General features: G+C 47.9%; 1 protein-coding gene across 1 annotated transcript; it reads right to left on the minus strand.

The window, feature by feature from the left end:
* Nucleotides 1-1,258: 1,258 nt before the first annotated feature.
* On the minus strand, nt 1,259-19,594 carry MDH2 (malate dehydrogenase 2). The gene is made up of 9 exons (XM_028522162.2): nt 19,380-19,594; nt 12,047-12,215; nt 10,137-10,220; nt 9,583-9,692; nt 8,726-8,851; nt 5,324-5,401; nt 4,308-4,407; nt 3,876-4,027; nt 1,259-2,414 (listed from the first exon to the last, which is right to left on the minus strand). The coding sequence occupies exons 1-9, from the start codon at nt 19,443-19,445 to the stop codon at nt 2,283-2,285; spliced, it is 1,017 nt and encodes a 338-aa protein (XP_028377963.1). The 5' UTR covers nt 19,446-19,594; the 3' UTR covers nt 1,259-2,282.
* Nucleotides 19,595-19,601: the final 7 nt, after the last annotated feature.

Genomic DNA, 19,601 nt, shown 5'->3' on the forward strand with positions numbered 1-19,601 from the left:
CATTGATGTTTCTCTATCTCCCTCCCTTCCCTCTCTGAAAATAAATAAATCTTTAAAAAAAATTGTGCAAAAGGAAAAAACTAGGATAAGTACTACCTCTGTGGTCTTTAAAGAAGCAAGTTTTAGATTGTACTAAATTTTTTTTTAGCTTACTGTTAAAAGCAAAAATGGCCACACAAGTTGACATCATCGGTAATTTATAATAGCTTGTTCCCCAACTTCCCATTTTGTTCAGACAAAAGACATGAAAATTAGTGTTCGAAATATTTCCTTATGGTTTGTAACATTTCTGTAAGTGTATTGTCATATTTTAAGGTCCTCCTCCCTTTTCCCCCACAGTTCTTTTGAAGACTGTATTGTTGGAGTCCGTCTGCCGAGGACCCATGTGTGCACAGGGGAGAAGTGACGCCGGCTTCCGTGTGGTTGGCAGGGTGATGTGGGTGTAGTTTTGAGTATTTCATCCAGAATGTCGTATGGTGTGCTTAAGTGTGATGTTGTTACGTTATAGAATTACATGCTCAGGATTTTGTAATAAAGAAAAATTTGTAATAAGGAGTATTTGTGCTGGACCCTGTATTTGAACTAATACCATCCTCATAACAGGTACATTTTCAATTTGTTTTTACTCCTTTATGCACAGTTTGAGATACATTTTTGAAATGTGAAAAAACAGTGACATAAGAAACTGCGTCCACACTCCCAGCATGACTCAGGTGAGGCAGCCAGTCCCCAAAGCTGGCTCTCACAGATCCAGGCCTCCTGGTCCTCAGGCCGGGTGTGGTCGGCACCGCCCCCCGGGCCTCTGGACTTGACCGGCTCTCACCAGTGTGGCAGGACTGAGGATGTGCCGGCTGTGAGCGTAAGCCTTGCTGCCTGGCAGCTACTGCCCTCGCACTGAGGGAACCCGGAGCTGTTCAGAAACTTGCCTGCCCTGCAGCAGAGGCCCTGTGGAGAATGAGGACCGAGACCTCACAGAGACACCCAACTTCCCAGCATCCCCCAACACCAGCTACGTGCCCGAACCATCACCTTGAAGGTGCCAAGCCAGCCAGGCCCTTGAAACTGGAGCAGAACCACCCAGCCCTGTCGACCTGCAGAATCTGGGACATAATAAAATGGCTTGAAAGCAGCTAGGTTAGAGGTGTGTGTGTGTGTTACACATGAACAGATAACCAGAACAGGCTGTAAAATGGCACATGAAGTATTATCTCAACTTTTTGAAATATGCAAAATCAAGAGAATAAATACTGTTTATTACTGGTGACTACTTCCTGCTTTATTTTTTGGCTACATTCTAGGTTTCAAACAATGAACATATATTACTGTTTAACAAAACAACATCACTCTGGACTGTAAAACCCATGTTTGAGTTCCACTGGGCACAGCTGCACCCCTGCCTGCCCCTTCACCCTTCAGTGGACGGACACTGCCCATTACCAAAGCTCTCTCAGGTGTGGAGCTGTTTCCACTTCAGGGGCCATGGCTCTGGGGGGCCAATGGCACCCAGCACTGAAGGGAATCAGGTCCCCTTTTAATGCCCCAGATTTGTCCTAAGCCCAGCCTGTACAACAAAGTCTCTTCCAGGTCACTGAGGAAGACAGACGCAGAGCCGCCTTTCCCTCAGGACAGACAGCACTGTGTCTTGGGTCCTGCCACCACAGCTGGTGGTTTGGTCGTCCCTGCCCCCACCCCAACTTTCCTCACAACACTGACTATGGGATGTCACAGTCACGTGGCTCCAACAGAAGAGGACAAAATCCAGAGTGGGACAGTGGTCAGCCAACACAGCCCCAATGTAGAAAATGGTACTGTTTGCTTAGCTGGAAACCACCACACAGAAATAGGGACAGAAAGCAATGGCCTGGCCCCAGCCACTGAGCTGCCCCTTCTCAGTTTACACGCTGAGGGACGCAGTGGTGCGAAGAGGAGGGCTGGCAGGAGCAGCAACTGGTATGCTAGGCTTTCTTAAAGCTACTGGCGAAACCATCTTGCTTCAGTCTAATATTTAAATAACATCTAGTTCTGATTTGTGAAGAGATGCCAGACACTCTGCAGTCAGCTCTAATGGGGCCGAAAGCACAATATTTATGAAAGATACCTTGAAAAAGAAAATCAAAACCCACTTTTATTGATGCATCAGTAGACCCATGATTTGGAAGGGATGGTCAAGTTAATACAATACTCCTCATCAAAGCAGATTGAAATACAAAGATATCGGAAATTCCTTTACAGTGACATGATGCCATAATAAGTTAAGGAAATGGACTGCTCACTAACTGCTCTTATTTCATGTTCTTTACAAAGTCTTCTCCTTTCTTGATAGAGGCTTTCAGCTCAGGAATGGCCTCAGCGATCATCTTCTCTTCGAAAGGGGAGACTTTGCCGATGCCTAGATTCTTCTCGATGCCCTTTTTCTGAAAGGGAGGCAGAAAAGTTTTACAACAAAGTTAGTTTCCATGAATGAGTTTTTTATGGAAAACCTAACTTGAAACTTCACCAGCTCTGCCTAGACTATCTGCACTGTGGCTGTGGGCAGCTGCGGAGGGGCTGCGAGCTCCCGGAGCTCGGGGTTCAGTTAGTCCTAGGGACGTGGGCCGTCACCTCGCTTGTGTCCTAGACAGTGGTTCCCACACCAAGCTGGCTTCCTCATGTATAAAATAAGGGCACTACCTACCTCGAGGGAGGCTGTGAATACACGTGGGTGATTTGGCACATCAAGTTCTCGATAATTAGTAGCACTTGATGTTATGCTCCCTCCCATGGAGCATACTTTTGGGTTCTAGTGTGTTTCCCAAGTTGGTAAAGGACTAAAGAAACATTTTAATACCCACCTGAATCCAATGGGTTTCAGTAGGCAGATGTCTGACAGTGTCTCTGCCACCGCCCACCTCCTTGAAAGGCCCTTCCCGACTTGGACAGCCAGCCAGCCCCCTGTGCTCCTTCTCACAGGCCTCGCCGCATCCCGCACATGCCTGTGCTGAATGCGTCACTGAATTAACGTGTTTCAGCGTCAGTCTCTCCACCGCACGGAGCCCCTGAGGCCTGGGGCCACGTCTTATTGATCTTTTTAACATCTCGGTGTCTGTGGGAAGGGCCTCTGGGTATATTTAGTGACCAGCAAGTCACTAAAAAGTTTCTTTCTGGGAATGAGGTGAAGGCCAGCACACATCTGCCTGATTTCAGCAGCTGCCCACACCTAAGAAATGGAGACCTGGCTTGATGGTCTGTGTGAGTGAGACCTAGGGATATTGGCTCACCAAAGATTCAAGAGTCAACTGAACCAAAAAGAGTCCGGCTGAAGCTAGCAGAACACCAGATGGGCTCCGTCCAGATACCATGAGTTTCTAGGGAATGATCAGCAGCACATTCCCAGAAGGAAAACCAGGGGGACAGGGAGCAAGAAACCAGGATGCCTGAACTGGAAGGAGCAGCTGCACACCATCTCTAGACCTCTGTGGCGGGGGATCAGGCTGGCAGGCCCTGAGGTCAGGACAGGAATGGACAAGTCTAATAAGCTACAGGGAGACTGGTGTGGCGAAGCCTCTTCTTTCAGAGCTGCCCATGGGCTGCTCTGAGATGGAACGAGGGTCTCATCAGAAAACACACCCAGGCAGCCACTGATGACCAGCTGTCAGACCCCTGGGCAATGAAATACCTGTGCCAGGAGGTGCCAATCCCACAGTTCCTCCCTGCTCTTAATGCTGCGATGTACCTCCGCCCTCAAAAACCCAAGCACACACCAGACAAATGCGGTGAGGTGCAATGACCGCACAAAGGAACTCTGAATTATGAAGTGACCAGACAGGGCAGAGCTCCCGAGTCTTTGAGAGATTGCTTGTTCTACAGTCAAGAGACCCAGCCTCCAGGATACGTACCCCCAGCAGCAATGGTGTAGAGAAATAGGGACAGTCCGTTTCTTGGGATTTAACAAAGGAACATTCGACAACTCCTTCCTTTCCGTTGATTGCATCCACAAGGGAAAAGACAAACCGGGCTCCAGCATATGCCATGGACAGGGTGGCAGAGCCTAGGAGGACACAGAGGTCAGCCCAGCTAGCACAGAGGCTGGAAGATACAGGTGAGCCCGCCCCACCAGCTAAACCAAGCATCTGCCAAAATCTCAGCTTTAGTTGTAGAGCCTTTAGGCCAGCATCCCTCAATTCACAAAGTCATGAATGGGAACAAACAGGAAACTCAGCAAGCATTTGCTCCTTGCCCAGGCCCCTGTAGTCTTCAACTCTGAACTCTTTCTCAACAGGGCCTCTGGCATCAGCGCCCCACCCACGAACTGCCTCCGAGAAACCTACCTGCTCCAGCCTTAGCCTTCACCACCTCGGTGCCGGCCTCCTGGATGCGCCCGGTGAGGGCTGTCAGCTGGTCCTGGGGGAAGTCCACCTTCGGGGTACACTACAAGCCAGAGACACAGGGGTCCCGTGAGCAGGTTCTGGCTGCAGGCACCGCGCCCAGCTCCTGCACGCACTGTCCTCACCCGCCTCCCAGAGGGTCTCTCGCGTCACCACTACATGGGAAACCAAGAGCCTTTCTTCAAAGAGTCAACTTCGTTGGGAGGTCCCTACTCGTTTTTTAAGAACTTTTTATGTTTTGGACTCATTTTAGACTTCAAGAAAAGTTGTAAAAGCAGTACAAGGATTTCCCTCACCTGTCTTACCCTCATGGTAACACTTTACGTGAAGGACAGGAGATAAGTATCAGTGCATTACTAACTGAACTGCAGACCTTATTTAAACACCACTGGTTTTCCCACTGCTGTCTCTCTGCTGTTCCAAGTTCCTATTCAGGACCTCACTGGCAACAGACTACGTCATTTCACCCGCGTCTACTCTGTCTCTTCTCTCACAGTTCCTCGGTCCTGCTAATCTTTTCTGACACTTGGCAAGAGCACTCTCATTTTGCAGAAGGCTCATCAGCTGGGATCTGTAAGGTGTTTCCACGGGATTTTCTTGTAAGGTCATGCAGTTTTGGCAGGAATACCACAGATACCGTGTGTCCTTCTCAGTGCATTATGCTCAGGGGTGGTGATGCTGATTGCATGCATCTCCTCCCTCGCAGTGCTTGCCTTGTCTGAGCACCTTCCGACTACACTCACTGCACACGGCTGTGGGCTCCTGAAACATGGGCACCTAGCCAGGCCCCACACCAGTCCAGACACCCCGGACAACTGGGGCTGGGCTGCACCACAGCAAGAACCCTTTCAGACTACACAGACGGGTAGACCTTTGTCAGTCTGTACAGAGTGCCTCCCAGTGGAACCTCTCAAAGGCGGTCATGGGATTAAGGCTTCCTGGCAAGGGTGCACACCCACCTGAGAGATCAAAGGGATGATGGTCTTCCCAGCGTGGCCTCCAATGACAGGGACATTGACTCGGGCTGGATCCAAACTCTGGTCAACAAAGTGTGAAGCTTGATTAATTGTTTGTTTGTTTACGATTTTTATTTATTTTTAGACAGAGGGGAAAAAAGGAAGAAAGACAGAGAAATATCAATGTGTGGTTGCCTCTCATGCACCTCCTACAGGAGACCTGACCCGCAACCCAGGCATGCACCCTAGACAGGGAATCAAACTGGCAACCCCTTCGGTTTGCAGGCCAGTGCTCAATCCATTGAGCCACACCAGCCAGAGCAGCTTGGTTAATTTTTAACAAGCTCTTTTAGGCATAAAACATGACACATCCACCAAAGCACCAATATTGGAAAACCCCACAGAACTCAGAATAAAACAAAGAAATCAGAGACGAGACTGACGCCAGCCTTGCTCAGATCTACCACGGCCCTGCCCCTGGTCTCAGAAGTCTGAACACACGTAGTGAGGAGTAACTTGTCATCTTGAGTTCACGATGAGGTTTTCCCTTTATAGTGCGTTGAAAACTGCCTCACTGTAGCCACCCCTGCAAGCGGTGCCTTCTTCTCAGAATCAAAGAACGACAGTCTCTTCCTCACAGACGATGCTACTCCCCTGCACAAGCCCAGACTCGGGTGCTCACACTCTCACAGACAAGACGTCAAATTTCCTTTCGTGCATTTCAGGGTAAAATTCAAAAACAATTCCAGGAAGCCCAGGGGCGACAACTCTGGGCTTCAATTCAAACAGCAATTGGGACAGAAAGAACAAAACTGGCAAGGGTCAGAACACCCTGGCCTGTTAGTGGGCTCACTGGAAGAGGCTGGTGCGTTTGCTAAACGGAGGGACAATGCCCTAGAGAATCTGTGAACTATTTATGACTGTAAAAAATAAAGTAATAAAAATCTGGGGGGAGTTATGGGACAGAGGTAAGCGGTCCCAAAATGATGCCATGTTCTCCAAATGCTGCAGCTGCTGAAGAGAACAGCCCTAACCTAAGTTGGGAACCAGCCTCACCCAAGAAGGGAGGCTCAGCCTCTAGGGGGTGGGCACAGCAGGACCCTCGGAGGCCAAGGTGTTGTGCCCGCTACCAGGACACAGGCATAAACAGACAAAGCCCCTGCTTTTGAGAAACTTATTGTCTCATGAGACAAACACAAAGAAACGTCACTATGGAACCCAGGGGAACACTTCGTCAGTGGGGCAAGGCTTCCTGGGCCTGCCCTAACTTCACCTGGGAAGAAACAGGAAGCCTTCCCCAGGGGAAGCATACTCTGGGCAAAATGAGCAAAGGCCAGCAGCAATGAAGAACACGCACCACATCAGCAAAGTATGGAATGTGAACCAGAAACACTCATGAGCCTGGGGAAGGGGAAGGTGGCCGAGAGGGCTGAGGGAGGAACCAGGCACTGGGAGCTTCGGGGTCAGTTTTGACTCTTCAGGAATTCTCTAGAATGCCAGACAGCCTGAGGGAAGTGAGGGCACTTCCGTAACTGAGGCATGTCAAGCACTAATTCTCTGGGAGGGGCCGAGATCCCCCGTCTCCACCTCAAACAGTACCACTTCTAGGCTAAGATAGCACCATCTAATAGGATTCCCTGCAAGAACACAGAGGCCATATGTGGCTATCTGAAGTCTGGCCAGTGTGACGGAAGACATGAATTTCTCATTTTATTGATCTGATTTAACAGCCACACGCAGCTACTGCACTGTGCACATGAGCAGGGCCTGGGCACACGGAGTGCTCTGAAAGCGGGCAGCGCCCCGGGAGCCCTCAGAGAATGGGCACTGCTGCTCCTGGGGAACTGGGGTCCCGGCACCCCGGCCCGCGCACTCTCAGCTCCAATGTGATCTCTTCCACAAAGCCTTTCTTGACTCAAGGGAATCACACAACATACACCGAACTGAACCAGTTATTCAATTAAATTATCTCTTGAATTCAAGTGCCTCTCCACAGAGCAGCCACGGCCTGGAGCCATGTCTTCTGGACCGTGGTGACACCCACACCCAGAACTGCGCCTGAGGAACGTGTCACAGGGCAGGCTGAAGCGGGGCGGCACCAGTACTTCAGAGGCAGGCCTGCCTGGTGCATGGGGGAGTAAAGTCAAGTCCAACAGTCCTGTGTGTGCACTTCTCACCAAGCTGTGTACAGTGTCCCCTACTTTAGAGAGGCACCCCTCATCTGCAAAAATCAGATCAAAAAATGACCTCAAGTTCAAGAAGGAGACTTTTTGTGGCCAAAGTAAGTGATTCTGCTAGATTCACAATAACAAAGATCAGACAGCGAGTTGTGAAAGGCACCAAGGACCCCAAACCTAGTGCTGGTGGCAAACCCAGCTCAGGATGAGCCCTGCAGCCCAAGAAGCAGCAGACAACTGGCAAGATCGGACCTCTCCGAGGAAAGCTACCACAGGTAACCCAACAAGGGGAGCCAGAACTATAGCCTAGGGACAACAATTCTGAACGCTCAGGATTTATATAATAATTTATGTAACGGTTAGCGAATAATTCCTGTTAACACTAGTTTCTAGAGGCAATGATCTTGGACTTAACAACAATTGATTTAAAAAGAAGAAAGGGGGAGATGCTGGGAACTGCCCTGCCTGGCTTCAGGAGCTGCAACCCCTCCATGGCTAAGGCTGAGTGAGAGACCTCTGGACCAGAAGCCACAAAGGAGACAAAGCTCATCTCCCTGGCAAGAGCACCGCTTCTGCTCCTTGCCTGGCCCCCATTGCTTGATCAGTTAGTCAATGATTGGAAAGATTCCCCCAAGGGCAGAACAATCTATGATAGGCATGATCACGTGGGAAGGCCCTCAGGGAAGGACTTGGGGGCTGTGGAAAAAGGCAGTGATCAGCCCTCGCCCCTAGGCTTTGACAAAGCCTGAGTCCTCATTCTGCCTGCGAGAAGTCTCCTATCTCTCGGCTGCCTTGTCTCCTCTGCCTGACTCAAGCCTGTAACAATGACAAGGGGCGGTGCGGCCCTGAGCTAGGAAACGGGGTGGGGGTGGGGTTCCCTGGGTAATCAGGCCTGAGAAAGAACACAAACTCCTGGTGAGTCTAGGCAATGAGAAACCCAGAGAAAGCCCGAACCCTGGATGCATCAGGGAGAAGCAGAAGAGGAGCAGGCCGAGTCAAGCCCGACACTGGCTGGCTCAACCCTGCAGGGGCCTGCTCTTTAGATGCCGTCCCCCAAATTGTGGGAGCTACTTCCCACCAAGGAGGCAAGCCATTAAAAACATTTAAAACTCCCAAGTTCTAAGTGACCTGTTAGTGCCCTGGTGTCTTCTATGCCCATATGTGAGCCAAGGATGGCCCGGAGAAGTTCAGAAAAGGGAGCACGAAAAACACCTGATGTGGCTCTTACCTTCAGTTCTGCAACGAAAGTGTTGGCTCTGACAACATCCAGGGTTGTCACCCCAAAGATCTTATTGGGGTTGTATACTCCATGTTTCTTGAAAACTTCACTGGTGATGGGGATGGTGGAGTTAACCTAGTAAATCCAAGAGAGAGGCATAATTCGCCCTGCATTCTGCGAGCACAGCCATGGAGCGACAAGAGCAGGCCACAGCAGGCGCACCTCCTGCCCAGCTGGAGTGCTCATTTCCCCTCCACATGAACAAAGGAGCCAGGGTTCAGACTGCAGTAGGGGCTCTTCCCTCGGTGGCCCGAGTCCACAGTTCAAACATGCACGAGACCCCTGGACTATCAAAAATGTGGTGATGGCTCCACAGGGTATTCTTGCTCCAGCCAGAACTTATGCCTGAACAACGGCCACTCCCAACAAAACACAGCACAGCCCAGGGCTAACGCTCAGAGGTTGCAGGGTGCAGTCCCAGCCCTGTCACTGTGCACGGTAACCCTGGGCAGACTACGTCAACTCCTTAGGAGTTGGGGCCTTTATCTGTAAATGAGGGAATGCTAAGGAACCAGGAATTGCAAACCCTTGGTACAGCACAATAAAAGTCCATAAGCTACCAAATCATGGCTGGATTTTCCAGGTGGAGAAACTAAGGTTCAGAGAAGGGAAGTGATTTGCCCAAAGGCATACAGTTAATTGATGGAAAAATCAGGTTCAAACTCAGTCTCTGCCAGAAGGCATCCTTAGGGAACAGATGTAGTTCACCCGACTTCCCACTTTGGTGTGTGAGTCTGAGTACGCCCCCATGCCATCAGCACACCCCTACCGACTGTGAGCTCTCACACAGTGCCAGCAGCACTCACCGGGTTTGCGATGATGCAGATCATGGCCTCAGGGCAGTGCTGGGCACAGGCAGCAGTCAGGGTGGCCACGATTGTGGCATTGGTGTTGAACAGGTCATCCCGTGTCATACCTGAGAATAATCCAATTCAAGATGTTCACAAAACACAGGGAGACATTTCCTATGTGCCAAGTGCTGTGTGTTAGCTGTTACAGGAAATTCCAACATGGACAGGGTTTCTGTTCATCTGTCTTGCAGGGAAAACAGCCCAGTGTGACAGGTGCCCAAACAGAGACGTGTGGGGGTGGGGCAGGGGGAGGGGAATCAGGAAGGGTTCCCAAGGGGTATGGTAAGCGTTAAGGTTAGGGTTAGGGTTAGGGTTAGGGAGACAGGTGGAAGAAAGGGCATTCTGGGCAGGGGGGTACCTGGAGGCCTTGATCTTTATGCTGCAGGCAATGGAGAACTTTCAGAATGTTTTCTGCAGCAGAGAGATCTGACTAGCTCCATTTTTCACAGAAAACTACTTCCTCATCTGACTTGCAGGGAGATGTTGGGGGGGGGCTTTCAAGCACACACCTGGTTTTCTCGGGACTCCAGCTGGAATAACTACCAAATCACAGCCTTTCAGGCAGTCTGGCAGCTGCTCAGGTCCGAGGTAGCCTAGAAGAACACCCATAAGAGCAATCTTATCATTTGTGACCTGGTGGGACTAGCTCACCTGTGGGGACACACCCACAAGGATGACCCCACCTGCATCGTGACCACCGGCCACAGGAAAGGCTGGCAGGCCCACCTGTGGCGTGCTTCCTTTCCCTGGAGGACTACCGCCCTGTGAATCTGACACTTCTGGCTGGCAGGAATGCCCCCTTCACTCCACTTTCCTCCGGTCTCCATTTGTCCGAGACCCAGACTCAGAATGGATTAACTCTCCAGGTTGGTGGGAAACCAAACCAAGTCGGCCACTCATCTTTACTCACTAGCACCTGCTCGGCTCCCCGTTAGAAGAGCTGCCTATTCTACCTCATGTTCTTCCTAGAGAGAGCTCCACCTCAGGTCAGGCCAGAGGGCACACTGAAGGCCGTGAAAAAAGCCCTGTGTGCTGATACATAAGAACTCGAATTATTAGCACGTATTTTGCTTATTCCTAGCATCTAGGGGAATAAGGTCTACTTTTAAGGATTTTGGGGACATTTGCTCCAATGACCAAATCTGTTTTGATTTTGATTAACTTTTTCCTTATTTGCGAGAGCTTGAAGAAAATCAAGTCTACAACACAAAAACAAATGAGCAAACAAGTTCAGGGCGACTACGAAAGGCTCATGAACAAATGAGAGTCAGCCTCCTGTGCTGTTTACACCTTTCTGGACAGTGATTAGGTACTTTATAGCGAAAACCTTAAACTAGTCATACTAATTCTGCTTTTACACATCTAAGAAACAAAATATAATAAAGTTGAGGATGTTCGCCCTGACCAGTGTGCTCAGTGGGTTGGGCACTGTCCTGCAAAGTAAAAAGTCTCTGGTTCAATTCCTGGATCCATGTTTCTCTCCCTCTCTTTCTTCTCCACCTCCCCCTCTCTCTAAAAATAAACAAGGCCCTCACTGGTGTGGCCCAGTGGATTGGGTGTCGTCTCACAAACTAAAAGGTCACAGGCTGATTCCCGGTCAGGCTATATGCCTGGGTTGCCAGCCAGGTCCCTGGTTAGGGCAAAGAATCATTTCTCTCACACATTGATACTTCTCTCCCTCTCTTTCTCCCCCACCGCCCTGTCTCTCTAAAAATAAATAAAAATAAAAATCTTTAAAAATAAGTAAAATCTTAAAAAAAGATGAGAATGTTTACCATAGCTTATATATTTATAGTAGAGAAAAACAGGAAAGAGCCCAATGGTCCACAGCCTGGGAATAATACTAAGTAAGTGATAAATTATAGTATTGCTTCGAAACTGATTACATCAAGAATTGGTGACATGAGAAATGTTGCTAAGGTGTGAAGGTAAAATAAGCAGCATATATATAATTATATGCAATTATGAATTACTTTTTGGGTAACATACGCACATTTCCCGAATAGGAAGGCAGACTTCCCTGAGGTGGCCATGCTCTGGGGAAGCTGGCCAAGGTCTCCCTGGGTGGAGAGCTGGCCCATGGCATGGGAAGGCGGCCTGCGATGACCAGGAACAGCGTTTCTTACTGCCCCAAGTCCCCGCAGGAGGTCCCCCCTCCCCATCCTCATGTTACCTTTCAAGTTAGGACAAATTACAAAAGGGAAGATCAGACCACGTTTATTTTTCTGAAACACACTATTATTTAAATTTTTATAGACAAGTCCAAAAAGGCGTGATGATTTGTAAAGTTAACTCTAAACCGAACACAGAAATCCCATCTCCAAACACCTAGTTTCATCCAAGGATCTTACTGCAAACTTGGACCTCGGTCTGCTGGAGAGAAGGGGTGCAAATGCTCCAGGGCCAGTGTGCCCGTTACCTTTCACAGTCGCTCTGGTCTCAATGTGGCTCAGATCTGCAGCCACTCCGGGTGTGTGAGCAATATCGTAGAGGGTCAGGCGGCTCACCAAAGGGCTGTTCTTCAGGAGAAGCGAAAGGGGCTGCCCGATTCCTCCGGAAGCCCCGAGCACAGCTACTTTCGCATTGTTCTAAAAAGAGGCAGAGAGGAAGAACTCTTAGGATGGAATCAGCATTAAATGGATTCACATTAAAAGGATACCTCCTGTACATTACTGCATTGGCTTTAAAAAATATATTTGTTAATTTTTAGAGAGCAGAGGGAGAGACATATGCATTCATTGGTTGCTTCTTGTGTGCGCCCTGACCAGAGACAGAACCCATGATCTTGGTATATAGGGATGCTGCCCTAACCAACTGAGCTGCCTAGCCAGGGCTGCACCATCATCCTTTATCGCACAGGTGCCAAAGGAAGACACAACTGTATTTTCACTGGTCCAAAGATCCTGTTTCCTTGTGAAGTTTAAGGCTTGGCTCAGGAAAACTGAAGTCTATAAAGGTTGTAATAGGGTCCTACCTCAAATACCCTCTGAAAGATGAGTAAGCTTTACTCTTTCAGGAAGCTGGCCCGGTAACAGCAGCCTTACTTTCAATCTGCAGTTTTAAAAACGATAACCATTTACTTAGCACCTACCAATGGGCTAGTCATCACACGTGGGACTGCAGGAACAAAGGCCCCTGCCAGCTCTAGAAGGGACAAGTAAAGAGATGTGTGAGAAGCTAAGGGAAAAGACCTACCGGTATAAACTGTGTGCAGGAGGGGTGTGGGGTGGGATGGCAATCAGCTATCTGGGGAACAAGGATCAGGGAAGATTCTAGCAACATCTCAGCTAAAGCCTAAGGCAGGCTTATGAGGGATGTGTATATTTAAAAAGCTTTTCTACCAGGCAAGACAGATTTGCAGTCTCAGACTCCTTACTCCACATCAGTTCCCAAATTTTGGTGTGTACCAGAATTACAGGCTGAACTTAAAAACAAATGAAAACAAAACAAAAACAAACAAACAAACAAACAAAAAACAGAAACAAAAATAACAGAGGGCCAGTCACAGAGGATCTGGTTTGGGACTTTATACTGCTACCAAGTTTCCCCAAGTGATTCTGACATCCGCTGAGGTTTGAGAGTTACTACTGCTCCCCACCAAGCTGAGCAGAACAAGCTGCAGTTGGCTCTGGCATGTCAAAAACAGTTTAAAAAGTGATAGTTTAGTAGTGTGTGTGTGGGGGGGTTTCCAAAGAAACTAGACTGTCTCATTAACATCTGAAAGGCCAGACTAGATGCTTTTGTATCACTTCACTGATCAGCTTACCGGAACTGAAGTCATATTACGTGACTTCCAACAGCTGCTCCAGAGCTAACTAGATCTAATAACTGGTCATCATCTAGTTGCATTTATTAAAACAAACAAATAGCTTTATTGAGATGTTATTTCCCTACATAGTCCACTCATTTAAAATGTACAATCCAATGGTTTTAGCATAGGCAGAGTTGTAGAACCATTATCCTTTACAAAGAAACCCAATGCCTTACTTCCCATTGCCCTATAACCCCTAGCAACCGCTCACCTACTTTCGACCCTATGGATTTGCCTTTGCCTACGCTGGATGTTTCCCATATGAATGGCATCTCGTAACATGCGGCCTTTTGTGTTGGCTTCTTTTACTGACCATAATGTTTCCAAGGTTCATCCATGTTGTGGCACATATTGGTACCCCATTTCTCTTTTGAAAAAAAGATTTATTTATTTATGACCAGAGAGGAAGGGAGGGGGGAAGAGAAATGTCCATGTGTGGTTGCCTCTCGTGTGCCCCCACTAGGGATGGACCTGCAACCCAGGCATGTGCCCTAACTAGGAATCGAACTGGTGATTCTAGTTCACAGGCTGGCACTCAATCCAGTGAGCCACACCAGCCAGGGCCCATTTCTTTCTATGGTTGAATAATACTCATCATATGGCTTTGCCTGCCACATTTCGTTTAGCCATTCATCAGCTGGACAATTGGGTTGTTCCTACCTTTGGCTATAATCAATAGCACTGCTTTGAATATGCATGTGTAAGTTTTTGTATAGACATGCTTTTAATTCTCTTAGGTATACACCAAGGAGTGGAACTGACGAGTCATGTGTCAACTCCATGTTTAATCTTTTTAGAAACTGCCAGACTGTTTTCCAAAGTGGCTGATATTCATCCATTAAGGCTCATTACAATTCAACAGTCACCAAATTTCTATGTGCCAGGTGCCAGACTGGCTTTCTTAGTGTTAGTAAGACCTATAAAGTGAAAGACAGGGAAACTTAAATGGCACCTAGTGTGACAAGTGCCACAGAGGCATATACTAGGAAGAGCAGCAGCACAAACAGGGAAGAATAAACTGTTGGAGGGGGTTTTGAGGGTAGGTAGTTTACCAGGCAGATATGGGGGGCGGGGAGACATGGAGCGTGGCCCACTCACGGAAGCAGCCCCAGCAGTTCTTTACGACTTGAGCACTGTTGGATACATATAGAGAAAGGAAGAGGTAGGGCCAAGCACACAATATCGAAGTCCTTGTAAGCAACGGGGAACCACTGAAGGGCCTCATAAGCTGGGAAGAACGTGACCAAATTTGTATCAGAAAAATACGAGGCAGAGAAGAAGATGGAGTGGAAATGCATGAGAATGGAAGCAAGGAGACTACTGCAGTAGTCTAAGAGCAACCGAAGGGTGGAATAAATGCAGCAGCAAGGGTGGGCAGGCTATGAGTGGCTTGAGGAATAGTAGCAATAGATTCAAGTTACCCCCTCCCTTTCTTCATTCATCTAAGTGGTGAGTAGAGGGAGGAATCTAAGGTGACGACTTTCTGGCTGGACTGGACAGCACTGTCTTTACACACGGAAGGAAATGAGGAGGGATAAGGGGTTTGGGAAAAAGGATAATGCATTGCTTGCATGTTGAGTTTGGGCCACTTGAAACATTCAGATACATGCATGTGCCTGGTAAGTCCCCAGACAAAGGGCTTGGTCTAGGGGTCATAGTGTCTTTCTCGGGATTAATGGAAGCCATGGACATGGACAAGACACAAAAGGGAACAGAGTGAGAAGAGCAGTAAGAACACCAGCATGTAGGGGGCGGGAGGAAGAGTCTGTGAAGGATGATGAACTGATACTTAAGGCCACCCCCACCCCAGATATTTTTAACCACCAATTCAATGCCTGCTTCTTGGTGATCTTTCCTATGGAGGGCAGAATTTATTACAAAGAAATACTCGGCCCCAAACTCAAGCCATCCAGCTACCTCATTTACTGGGAACACTGGAAACAAAATGATGACAGCTGGCCATTTATCAGGGTCTGCTCTGTGGCAGGCACTGAACTTAGTCTTTCCTCATGTAATTCTTACAACTCTTTTAAGCAATATTAACAGACTCATTTTACAGATGAGGAACTGAAGCACAGAGGTTGTAAAATACCCAGCCTCACATAGATAGCAAGTGATGAAGCTAGTATACAAGCCAAACATAGGCGATTTGAGTCTTGAATTTGGTCTCTTAAAGAGAGTATTAAAGAAAATAGATCTAAGTCCTGCCCTGGAGCTCATTCCTACTGTACTAAAGACATTCTTCTTCTTTAGGTCTCATTCTGGGCCTAACCAAAATTCCAGCCAATCTTAATGTTGTTGTTTCTAATCTAAAGTCACAAATGAGAAGGGAGCTTATTCCTGATTGGCAGGCAGGCTGTGGTCAGAAAGTTAGGAAACAAACTGAGAAAAAACAGCAGGGACAAGAACACAAAGAACTTTGTGTGGTCATCTGGGGCTGCAGTCTACTTTGGGTCCTCACAATGTTGCTGCACACTGTATTCTGCAGCAACTGATGTTGGTAAAACCATGCTTTCACTACCAGAAACAAAAATCAAACCAAACAAGCCCCGAACCAAAACAACCCCACACAATGCAATCTGTTCAGTGAAAACTCAAAAAGCACACACTACAACTAAGATTTGAAATTATTTTTTAAGTTGATGCTTTAAAGGTGAATCCTTGACTTCACTAGCCAGACCAACTCAGAACCCGATCTGGTAATCATATCCACTTCCAGATCTTCAATTACCACTCCCATATCTTTTCCCCTAATCCCAGGGACTCCCAAATTCCAATTCCACATTCCCAGCTGTTTTAGGCATTCCACTGATCCCACAAACCCAACTGTCTAGATAAATTGATCCTCTCAACCTCTCCCATCCCCAATGGCACCTGTGTTCTCCCCAACTTAAAACTTTGGAACCAGAGCCCTGGCTGGCGTAGCTCAGTGGATTGAGTGTCGGCTGCGAACCAAAGTGTTGCAGGTTCGATTCCCAGTCAGGGCACATGCCTGGATTGCAGGCCATGACCCCCAGCAACCGTACACTGATGTTTCTCTCTCTCTCTTTCTCCCTCCCTTCCCTCTCTATAAATAAAAAAATAAAATCTTAAAAAAAAAAAAAGAAACACCCTTTGGAACCAGCTTCTGCCTCTTCCCTTGTTAGAGACACTCAGTTAGGACATGAAGGACTCAGCACCTCAAACATACTTCCCATGATCTAACTTGGTCATCAGCACCACCTCCAAACTACCCTTCATAAAATTTAAAGTTTTAACCATTTCCTTGCTTCTGAAGTTCCTCATGCCCGAATTACTCAGCATGGCTTCCAAGGCTGACCAGGGCAATGGTTCCACCGTGGGGGCACAAGACAATTCCACTGGGGTACAAGATAAAGATGTTAAAGTCGTGTTTTTATTTTTATCTGATAAAGAATTAAACTCTACCAAGAAACAGGCTGACCCAATTCCCTCAGCAGGGTCCTTAGCCAATCAGTCCCATATGATAAGGAGATGAACACAGGGAGGTGGGGAAGTGGATGACCTCCTCACTTGAGCTGCTGTTTTCAGTGTGCTGAGGTGATGTTCCTGTCTGTACATTACAGAATTTCATCACCTTAGTTAGCATTTATAAAAACACATCCCTTTAGTGGTGGAAGCTTTACAATTAAGTGAGAATCTTTGGTACTGCAGATGTTAGCTCATCATCTCTTTGGAAAAGATCTGTCTCCAAACTCAGTAACCTCTTCTAAGTTGAGAAGTGTTTGTCAACAGCACACTGCTTAGCAACTGTTTTGAAAATGGACATGCAGTAGCACTACTTTCATTTACACTTTTGCTTTTTAAAGTCTCTTAGTTTTTTATTTGTTATAACATGAGGTCTGTCTGGAAAAAGTCCAGCCATTGTTAATATAAGGAACACAGTTTACACGACATCGATGTAACCTGGCAGCCAAGGAGAGAGGACTGGAATGTGCATGTGTGAACAATGACAACTTCACTGTATTAGTCATTGGGGACGGTAGACTCTGTTGAGTGTGCTGGGTGGCTGTCACATTCAAAATGACTGAGCAAGCAGAGCCATGCATCTGCACCACATTTTGCATTAAGGTTGAACATTCATTCCTTATGCAGAAACTATTCCAATAACTCAGAAGGCTACATCTATGGGCAACTGGTGATTGACAGCTCCATCACAACCACAGGCCCACTCATGCATCACATTTCATGCAGAGGTTTTTGGTGAAACATCAAATCACCCAGGTGACTTGGCCTTCCTACAGCCCAGATTTGGCCCTCTGCAATTTCTAGCTTTTCCCAAAACTAAAATCACCTTTGAAAGGGAAGAGATTTCAGACCATTGATGAGATTCAGGCAACTGGGAGAACTGTGTGAGGTCCTAAGGTGCCTACTTTGAAGGGGATTGAGGCATCACTGTCCTGTGTACAATGTTCTTGTATCTTCTTCAGTAAATGTCCTTGCTTCTCACATTACATGGCTGGATACCTTCTGAACAGACCTCAACTACACTAGTATGTAGCTGTAGTAATACATATATTGAGGTTGTTGTACTCAACATGTTTACTCCAAAGAATACAGTATGTGAAGACCAATGTAACATTTGGCTCAAGCTCACCTTTCTGACACACTACTTTCTCAACATCTCTCCTTGTATATATAATAGGCATTTAAAACTCAACATATTTAAAACTGAGCTCCTAATATCCTCTGCCTGCTCCAAACCACTCTCTTCCAGCAGTCTTTTTCCCATCTCAGCAAACACCAAAGGCTTCGTGTCCTTCATGCTCCTCCTTCTCTCAGGACCCCTCATCAAATCGTCTGTCAGTAAATCCCGCTGTCTTACTTTTGGTCAGCTCCTCCTGCCACTCCTCAGCATCAATTTTCATCACCCCTACTTGCCTTAAGTTTACTCATTTTTGGCTGATCTCAAGTGCCACTTCTCATTCATCTTGGTATCCCCTGCAATACCCAGCCCCACTCTTGGCAAGCACAGATACTCAATATATTTTCCAAATGAATTAAACTCACAGAAGAATGATCTGAAGGACAAGCTAAATAAGAAATCTGGATTCTCCTTTAATTATCAACTCCCTTTTGGGTGTGGCAATGTGGGCATCTCCTGGGTTCTGATTCTGGTTGTATCAGAATCGCCTGGGACACTTGGTAAAAATACAGAGGCCCAGGTCCTACCCTTCTTCAATGAATCTGGGCCTCTGATCTTTATTAGCTTTCAGGGGATTCTGCACACACCAGAGTTTGAGAACCACTGTCCTAGAAGAAATAGCTAAAAATAGTTTAGGCTTTAATAGTCCCAAGCCAAGTATTGGCCTGTTAAAACACCTAGGGGTTAGGCCCAGTACACCACAGCATAAGGATCTTTTAGAAAGGTCCTTAAAATGAAGCATTCTTTAGGTCCTTAGAGGAAAGGCTTGCTGATCCAAAAGCTATTGACAGTGGTCAGGAGAGTTGAATTTTAATCCTCTAGCCAAACGACTGTGTAACCACGGACCAGCTCTCTACCCTCAGTACGTCTGTCTGCACCACAGTACAGTTATGGAACTAATAATTATACTTTATTTGTATGCTGCAAGAAGAACAAGGTTATTTACTCAAAGCTGTATAAAAACATAAATTACTTTTGGCCCCAGAGCCCTGGCTTCTCAAAACTGAAGGGGTGCAGTCCAAGAACAGGCCCTCCGCGGAACCCGGGAATGAGCTAAGGATGGGAAAAGTGCACCGGTTCTGGAGTTGGGCTACCTCCCTCCTCTCTCCCGCACTTTCCGCCCAGTATCAGGGGCGGCCTAGGGTGTCACGGCCGCCGGCCCGTACCCGGCGGCCCCGTGGAGCAGGCTGGACCGGGGTCAGGGCAACTCGCGGGCCAGAAACGCACGTGCCCCAGGCCGGGGGCTTCCGCCTGCAGCCAGCCCCTCGTAAGGCCTACCTGGGCCGAGGTGCTGAAGCTGCGGCGGAAAGCGGCGCCGGCAGGCCGGGCGAGGGCGGACAGCATGGCTAGGGCAGGCAGGGCGCGGACCAGCAAGTGAAGGAACTGGTGGCAAGCAAGTGACTCCAACGACCTCCACAGCGTTCGCGGCCTCCGGTCTCCGCTCCGCTGGGCCTCGCGAGAGGGCCCAACTTCCGGCCCCGCCCCACCTCCCAGATCTCG

This window comes from Phyllostomus discolor, chromosome 3 (genome assembly GCF_004126475.2).
Source record: "Phyllostomus discolor isolate MPI-MPIP mPhyDis1 chromosome 3, mPhyDis1.pri.v3, whole genome shotgun sequence".
Lineage (NCBI taxonomy): Eukaryota > Metazoa > Chordata > Mammalia > Chiroptera > Phyllostomidae > Phyllostomus > Phyllostomus discolor.

Coding starts and splice junctions, on each gene's coding strand:
- MDH2 (XM_028522162.2), bottom strand. CDS start 19,445: ATGCTGTCCGCCCTCGCCCGGCCTGCCGGCGCCGCTTTCCGCCGCAGC. Junction 8,852..9,582: donor TCTGCATCATCGCAAACCCG/GTGAGTGCTGCT, acceptor TGGATTTACTAG/GTTAACTCCACCATCCCCAT. Junction 4,028..4,307: donor GAAGGCTAAGGCTGGAGCAG/GTAGGTTTCTCG, acceptor GTGTCCTCCTAG/GCTCTGCCACCCTGTCCATG.